The sequence below is a fragment of the Sebastes umbrosus genome, chromosome 2 (assembly GCF_015220745.1).
Source record: "Sebastes umbrosus isolate fSebUmb1 chromosome 2, fSebUmb1.pri, whole genome shotgun sequence".
NCBI lineage: Eukaryota > Metazoa > Chordata > Actinopteri > Perciformes > Sebastidae > Sebastes > Sebastes umbrosus.
In genome coordinates this window covers 34,615,781-34,624,437 of record NC_051270.1, presented here as the reverse complement: position 1 = coordinate 34,624,437, position 8,657 = coordinate 34,615,781, and the positions used below count along the sequence as shown (strand labels likewise).

The 8,657-nt window shown below is 39.0% G+C and overlaps 1 protein-coding gene across 1 annotated transcript; it reads left to right on the top strand.

The window, feature by feature from the left end:
• Nucleotides 1-682: 682 nt before the first annotated feature.
• LOC119499812 (ADP-ribosylation factor-like 14 effector protein) lies at nucleotides 683-6,553 on the top strand. Its single transcript, XM_037789017.1, has 5 exons — nucleotides 683-961; nucleotides 3,093-3,288; nucleotides 3,393-3,521; nucleotides 4,635-4,675; nucleotides 6,014-6,553. Exons 1-5 carry the CDS (start codon nucleotides 891-893, stop codon nucleotides 6,240-6,242), a joined length of 666 nt encoding a protein of 221 aa, XP_037644945.1. The 5' UTR covers nucleotides 683-890; the 3' UTR covers nucleotides 6,243-6,553.
• Nucleotides 6,554-8,657: the final 2,104 nt, after the last annotated feature.

The following is an 8,657-nucleotide window of genomic DNA, read 5'->3' as shown; positions in this document are numbered from 1 at the left end:
TAATCTGAAATGGTCCATTTGCATAAGAGTACTTTTTGCATTTAAAGTAGGCTATTTTTTGATGCTAGTACATTTGTACTTTCACTTAATAAAATTTTGAATGCACGACCTTTACTTTGTTGTAACACAGTATTTTTACACTGTAGTATTACTACTTTTACTTAAGTAAATAAAATAGTTTATATAAATATAAATAATTAATTAAGCAATACCTCATTGTGAAAACATTCAATTACAAGTAAAACGCATGTATTCAAACTGTTACTTAAGTAAGTGTGAAAGTATTATATCTATGGTATAATCAGCAAAATACACTCAAAAAGGAATAGTTACATAGAAAGAATGGGCCCTGTCAGGCACATTTCCCCTCTGAATTGTAATATGAATAGCAAAAAAAAACAAACAAAAAAAAGTGCTGGAAAACTGTACCTGTGCACTAAGTAAATGTATGTACAGTAGGCTACAGGAAAACATTAGAAATGTGTTATGTTGTCTGTTCCAGCCATCTCAGTTTGTACATAACACAACATTTAGAAATAGTTTGAAATATGGTTCATTTTAGATTCCAACCAAAAACATCTAAATCAGTGTGTAATCTATATAATAAAGTTTATAGCTCTGGCACAGACCTGTAAAGTGTACAGTTGTTCCCAGATGTTCACCTCTTGTTCTCTGACAGTGAGGAGGATGATGCTCTGACCCGCCGCTGGAGGGCAGATTCCTCCAAGAGGGAACCGGAAGTTGAAGCGGATGTACATTTGTATCTTCGCACGAAGAAGAAGCCGAAAGAAAACAATCACACACCGGTGTGGTTGTTGTTGTTGTTGTTGTTTCTTGTCGTTTTCAGCACATCTTTCACATTATTGCGCAGTTTTGACCAAAACGACACAATGCCCGTTATCTGTGCGGCGATAGGCTGCAACAACAAGTTTGTCAAAGGCTCGGAAATCCGGTTTTACAGGTAAGTCTGCACCGGCTGAACTTTACTGTACAACTACATGAACTTTGCGTTTACATTAGCTACTTTCATTGATGCTATTTCCTCTTTAAGGTCATGTTAAAACAACATTTGCGTATCGATTTAATATCTTACTGTGCCGTTACTATGTTCATCAGAGTTAAGGTAAATGCTAGTCCTCGTAAGGTTAGCTATAATAACTTTATTTGTATTACCATTCATTAAAAGACAATACGACCTCGTGCAGCTAGTTACCTCGTGAGGCCTCTTTTCTGGTGTTAGTATGTATTCTTGCTGAATCATAACGTTACACTAGCTTTACAAACAGCCAGCTAACACACTGAGCTCTCTGTTTTCAATATATAAACCACAAATATTAGCCTTACTTAAATGCACTACAGTTTATCTTTTGGCTGAATTGGGCCTAAATACACAGCCTAATAACATGCTCATGCAAATACATAGCAGCATACAGTCTTAACACCCATGAACATGTTTGGTTTATTTAAGAAAATATTAAGTTGGAGTAAAATACAATAATACACACTAAAGATTGCCTGTTGCAGCTCTGTTCACTGCTGGCATCACGTATCATTGTCTTAAACCAGCCTGATGTCAGCCAGTTGAACTGTGTGTATCAGGTGCACACATCAATATCGACTCAACAATAACTCAGTAACAAACCTGCACTTACACGTCTAACTGAAGGCATTATGTATTGATAGAATAGAAAGATATTGAGTCAAATTAAATTGTACAAATTTATGAAACAAGCTTTCTTTCACATGGGAAGTAATTGCTTCAAAAGCTCCTTTAGCCTCTATACAACCCGCTACTGATGGTCACTTCTTTCTGGACATTACTAAAAAATTAAATGACAATATGCAGTGAGTGTATCATTAGTATCAAATTAATAAACTTATTTAGAGACATTTCTTCTTGCTGAAACAGACGCTTGTGGTCAGACCCACGACACCCCACAGGTCGACGCTGGAGATGAAGTATATAAAAAGCAAAGAAGATGAATCACCAACATGAGACGAGAAGTCCTGAACAGCACGAAATTAATGCCAGATTCCAACATCATTACACAAGAAAGCTGAAATAAACCACCAACTGAGATGCATTGTTATGTTCACATATCAGGGCAGTGAATGCAACACGTGTAAACCACCAGTCAATGAGAGGAAGTTATTTTTCAGTATTTACATAGCCCAACAAAAACATTTTGTGAATCATAAATTAAATGTAATTTAGTCAGCAGCTAACAACACAACAGTTAGACGGCACAAAATGAATGCAACACAATGTGAATGTCATCTTATTTGCAGATAGGCCGATTGCAGTCAACGAGGTGAAAATCGTCCGATACCGATGTGCAGCGGATAAATCGGTGCATCGCTAAGACAGATAGATAGATAGATAGATAGATAGATAGATAGATAGATAGATAGATAGATGTACTTACTTGAAATAAAGTACATCAGTGTTACTGCATCAGATTTTGTTCACTGGTTGATGCTCCAGACAATTGCATATGTCCACTTGAACATTTCCAACATACAAAAAAAGATTACGTAATTTACAGATCGTGGAAAACAACTTGGCCAGATGTTAAGGCAACGTATAAATATGCTTCATATAACTGATAAAGCATGATCTTTGCCATAACTGTGTCCAGTTGCAAATATTTCTTCTTCTTTTAACATCTGTTTATTGATTTTGAAGAGCGGTATAGAAATACAGCAGAGCAAACAACAAATGTGAAGGAAAGAACAACGAAAGAGACAAACAGTAACACAAAAGAGGAAAAGTTAACATCATTTATCACATAAGTTACAAGGTATTGATATATGACACAGTTAACCTGTTAGAACATTAACCATTCACTAATTTTTGAAGATTTTCTGAAAGAGTATCTTTCTGTTTGACATAGTGAATCTAATTAATACATTTCCTTCAGCCACATATCAAAAGTTAGGGGCTTCTTAGATCAGTTGCAAACATTTTTACAGTGTTTAAGACATATTTTCATCTACTTGATTGTCAGTTTACCACCAGGTTGTTAGTCATTATCTTAACAGATGTGATGCAGCCAGGTTAGAAACCATCTCCTCTCTCTTCTGTGTATTAGGTTCCCACTCAGCAAACCTCAACTTGCCAGCAAATGGGTGCACAGCCTTGGGATGAAAAACTTCATCCCGACTGCCAACACCTGCCTCTGCTCGGAGCATTTCAGGGCCGACTGCTTCAGGGACTACAATGGCAAACAGTTTCTGAGGGAGGATGCGGTGCCCACCATATTCTCCCAGGGGCAGGATACATCAAAGGTCTTATACAAACCATTCTTCTCTCAGTTAACACTCAACAGTTTAAACAAGTCATCCTGTTGTATTTTATATGAAGTGACTAGACAACTGTGAATATTCCACAGATTGAACTTCGTAAAAGAGGGGTGGTACCAAAGGAGACGAATGTCGCCAATCAGATCGGAACACAAGCAGACAGAGACCGAGTGAGAGAGGCCGTCAGTCTACGCAGAGACAAAAGAGGAGGAATGAGGGTGAGTTTCCTGTTAGCGTTGCCTGCAGTGTGGGTAGATGATGTTGTGTTCACCTTTTTAAAGTATCATACTATCATACTAGTTGTTTTTGCTTTACGTCACATACAATTATTTTTTGAAAGATACCTTTTTAATAGTTTTAAATAGTAAATGGGCTAAAAAAATGCCCTTTTAATCCTTAAAACACAACAAACTGAGGTAGGGCTGCAACTAACGATTAATTTCTTTGTCGATTAATCTGTTGATTATTTTTTCGATTAATTGATTTGTTGCTTGGTCTATAAAATGTCAGAAAATGGTGAAAAAATGTTGATCAGTGTTTCCTAAAGCCCAAGATGACATCCTCAAATGTCTTGTTTTGTCCACAATTCAAAGATATTCAGTTTACTGTCATAGAGGAGTAAAGAAACCAGAAAATATTCACATTTTAGAAGCTTTACCTCACTCCTCTATGACCGTAAACTGAATATCTTTGTGAAAATAATCAGCAGATTAATTGACAATGAAAATAATCGTTAGTTGCAGCCCTAATGAGAACAGTAACAAGCACAACCGGACGTTACAGTTTAACTAAACAAAGTTTCCTGTTATTTCAGCAGCAGCTGCTACTCGATGCCTTTCACCTTGATCCCTTTGACTTAAAAAACAGTCAAAAATGTTTTGTTAGACGCTGAGTTCATTTTGTATTAGTCAAATTTCATCAATGATATAATGGGAGTTTATGCAAGGATGCAGAGAGTTGCAATATTCATCATGGAATTAAAAAAACAAATATTAATTTGGGTATATCATTTTATACATCAGAGTAAAATATATATGTATAGATGATCAGATTGCTGTGATTATTACACTTATTTTACACATACAATTCAATAGTAAGATATTAATATTATCATTGTCAGAGGCATCACTGGAGACAGTCAGAGTTACAATCAAACATTCACCAGCATCCACGGGTTAAATTGGATCATCTCTGTGCTGTCTTAGGAGCATTAAACCAGAATTGGCATTTTTCAGATGTCTGTTTTCGTCTCATGATTAACTACAGTACAGTTAATGCATGAACTATTGTGGGGATGTGTTTGCATAAAATGTACTTGTTTATTGTCACAGGGTGGACGAGGAGGCCGTGGAGCAAAACAGCTGTCTGAAAGGTGAGGCAGTGTGTGGGTGTTTCTTCATTCTCACTGTGATAGCAGTATTTCTTTACAGTTTTCACCTCTTTATCTCTGTAATTCAGTAAGTGTCCTTGGAAACACGGAGCTCTTTTCATCATTTAGCCCTTTCACAAAGAAGCCTGCTGCTGTTTCACTCAGGCACTAGTTAGGTTTGTGTGATTGCTGAGTCTAAGAGGAAAATGTGCTTCTCCTTCTTCTGACTGTTATTTGTAATGTGGGCCATCACTAGTATTTCTTAATAAACAGAAAAATACACACAGAAGAAAAAGAAAACAACAGATGGCGACATGTCTTCCATTTCTGGGATCATAATGTAATTTGTGATGTATTTTCTGATACGAATACCTGAACAAACGCAGGCAGTATATGCATGAGGTGAGATATTTTCAGCATAGGTACAGTAGAAGGACAACTGTAGATTCAGCGTTTTTCACATTAAACTCGATGAAATTACAGTTGAGTTCGACCAAAGCACACTTGGTGATTGTTGGAAAGAGTAACAACGACGGTTTAGGTGAGTTTTATTTTGTTTCTGTCCAGTTTGAATGAAGTGTTTTACGATGCTCCGCTACGTACAGCTGATCTTAACATAAACAAAAATACATGTGGATGATGGCGCAAGCTGCACGGAGAAGGGAGGGCAATCGAACTCGGGCATCTTGGCGGAGGTCTGCGCTCTTCGAGTGCCATTCTAGTTGTTTCTACTTTTACTCCTCTGACCTCCTCGCTTGTTTGTGCAGTGCCACAGCTGGCCATAGGGGGCGCAGTAGAGAGGAAGTTTAAATGACATGTCGAGTAAAACTGCATAGATGGCTTCCATTGTCTTTCAAGAAAGTAAAATATGTGTGTGAATTCTGAGTTATTGTAACTCATTATGCTGTATGTAGGGAATCGGTAGTTAAGGTAGGACCAGACGAGAATGTTGCAACACTTTCTGACAAAACAACAGCTGGATTAACTTCTGTAGGAGTTTTAATAGGGCAGGGTTTTCCCCTAGGCCCTGGTCTGGTTAATGACATTAATTAAATCTGAATGTAGATTTGAGCATTGTTTCATAACGATGTGAAAGACAAAACTGTCCCCAGGTTTTCGTCCCTCAGTGAATGTTTCATAATATTAATTGTCATTGTCAGACTCGGCTGGATGCAGATTGCGCTGAATCATGAAAAGACGTAAATTTATATTCCACTGTGATCATTTTATACTGTCAGATATAAATAAAACTGAAACAGTAATGAAAGAAAAACCCTGACTGGGGAAAATTCTTCAAGAAAACTCCATCAGTAATGTCAGTCTTTGATCTGGTGCTTGCAGACAGCCCTTCGGAGCCAAGAGCAGAGTGTACGACAACAAAGGCCGACTGCTGTCCAACAGCAAGGACATGTGTGACTGTCTGGATGTGGACTGTATGGGCTGCTTCTACCCCTGCCCAGACTGCGGATCACGCAAGTGTGGAGTCGAGTGCCGCTGCGACAGGAAGTGGCTCTACGAGCAGGTGGAGGTGGAGGGCGGAGAGATCATCCGGAACAAGTTTGTCATTTAGAGGGCTTCTGGTTGGTCCATTAAAAACTGTGATGCCTTTTTAAAAGAATCGTCCACAACGTTCACCGATATTTATCAGGTTTTACTAAGCTACTGCCTGTGGTAGAAAACTATGCAGAACAATGTAAGTATTCTGCTGAATGTAGGATGTGTTCTTTGTTGCTCTTAAAAATGTTGTTCTGATCTCATTTCAAGTTTTTTTTTTTCCTGTTCCTGTGTTCTTCAGTTAAAGGGACTGTTTGTAAGAATCAGAAAAGCTTGTTAACAGCGACACCTGTGGCCGTTAAGTCAACGAAAGTCAGCGTCGGGCTCGCGCTTGCTTGCTCTACATAGACATGAACGAGCATCGCTCAAAACAGTGAGGTGACACACGTCAGCTAAAACCACAATATCACTCTATATTTCACCTGCTTGGCAGTAATGTTAGCTGACCAGACGAAGGTCTCTCCATGAATCACTGCTGATCCTAGTGTTGGCTTTTCCTGCTTCAGCCTCCTGACCGCGGCCAGAGGGAGACACCGGCACCCGGTCAGAGACGATAACGTTTCTCTGCGGAGCCCCGTCACTTCACAAGACACGGGAAACCTCTGTTGGTCTGGAGGAGCTGCAGCATTTATTTCTGCAAAAACGTCCACTGTACATTCACTAGATATTCTCAGAGCTACGAAGTCTTCTGCAGTGTGTCGTGAGCGCGCATGTCCGTGAGGCGGAGCGAGCTGGGTGAAGGCAGGTAGGCAGAGAACCGCAGAGACTCCGGCCCTGGAGACCAAAGCTACGGTCTCCCCCGCGTCCTCCGACCACGGCCAACACTGTTTTGCAAGACGGGCTTCACTAGATATAACTTTGCGGTTTTGGTGCTTCCGTGTAGTTTGTGTTGGAGTCTGAGTCTGAACAGCGTAGCCACACGCGAGCGCGCATATGCGAGCGCACTTGGGACACCGACCCGGGTGATTTATACGTGTAAGAAGTTACAAACAGTCCCTTTTAAAATGTCTCTTATGTGCCATTCTGTGTTAATATACTCTTTTCTTCATGTTTAATGTCTGCACTGTAACATCTGCAGAAGTGGGAAGAACTTAACTTGAAGTTTTCATGTCCAACTGTCTCAAGTGAAATCCCAAATTTTGTGCCAGTGTGTGTGTTTACATGGAAATTAATAATCTGTTTTATGAACATATTCGGAATATGGTGTTTACATGCTCAAACACATAAACGGGATTCTCAGATAACCAGATCACTAACGGGTAATTCATGTCCATGCAAACGCACTCATTGAGTTGCTGAATTTTGTGTTGTTTAGTTGATTTGTTTTCTACTTTAATTATTTACAGAACAGAAAAACAATATCATAATACATCTGAAATACGCAACTTACATCAGGACTCAAAAGCTTTAGAGAGTTGAAGAGAGATTAAAGGTTTCACATAACTATATACTCTGTAGTGCAGTTGGTTTAATCGTGTGACATTTATGAATAAGAGAAAGAGGCATGTTGTATAGTTTTGTTTTTTTAAAAAGTGGTTGAACCAAAAATGTTCAAGAAAAGGTTTTGAATTTGGAATGATGTTTTTTGTTGTTTTGCATGTTGAATAAAACTGAAAGATTTATCAAATCCACGACAATGTTTTATAGTAGAAGGAAAAACATTTTGGTGTTTGTAGTGTTCAAGCTTCAAAACAACACATGTATGCATGACTTTTCTTGTGAACAAGATACCTACATCTGGTAATGATTGGTTTTAGTTTTAAAAAAACACAAACACAGAAGAAGTCTAGGTAACTTTCCCAACACTGGTGACAGGCCCAGGCAGTATTATTTCCTATTACACGGCTGTGTTGAATACTCGATTCTGATTGCTCAATAACGGCGTTCTGCGGTCTGTAATTTCTCTATAACAGACCGTTGCTATGTATAACAGACCGTTGGTGGACCGTTTTTGTGTCGTCTCGCTGTACATTATCCCTTACTTATGTTTCTGACCTCCTTGCTTGTTTGTGCAGTACCACAGCTGACCATAGGGGGACATTTAAATGACCTGTGAAACTGTATAGATGGCTTCCATTTTCATTCAAGAAAGAAAACATTAGTGCGTAATTTGGAAGTTTTTGTAACTCATTATTTCATATGTATGGAATCAGTACTTAATGTAGGACTAGATGAAGCAGTGCAAAAGTGCAAAACCGAGGTAACGCTGTTTGCCTCACTCAGAGGCCATCCTTACCATAATAACACTACTTTAGGAGCAACAGAAATCAGACGGTGGCTGGCGGTACCACGGTTTTGCACTCTTCGGCTCACGTTACCGCAGTTTCACAAACGTGTTGGAGAACTACGGTGGCCTTCAAAATGCTAAACACTCTCTCTAGAGCCAGTGTTTGGTTTGTCCATTCTGGGCTATTGTAGAAACATGGCGGAG

What these genes read in the sequence shown, in the direction of transcription:
- LOC119499812 (XM_037789017.1), top strand. Translation starts at nt 891, where the DNA reads ATGCCCGTTATCTGTGCGGCGATAGGCTGCAACAACAAGTTTGTCAAA. An exon ending in TCGGAAATCCGGTTTTACAG is followed by an intron (nt 962 to 3,092) that starts GTAAGTCTGCAC and finishes TCTGTGTATTAG; the next exon opens with GTTCCCACTCAGCAAACCTC. An exon ending in AGGGGCAGGATACATCAAAG is followed by an intron (nt 3,289 to 3,392) that starts GTCTTATACAAA and finishes AATATTCCACAG; the next exon opens with ATTGAACTTCGTAAAAGAGG.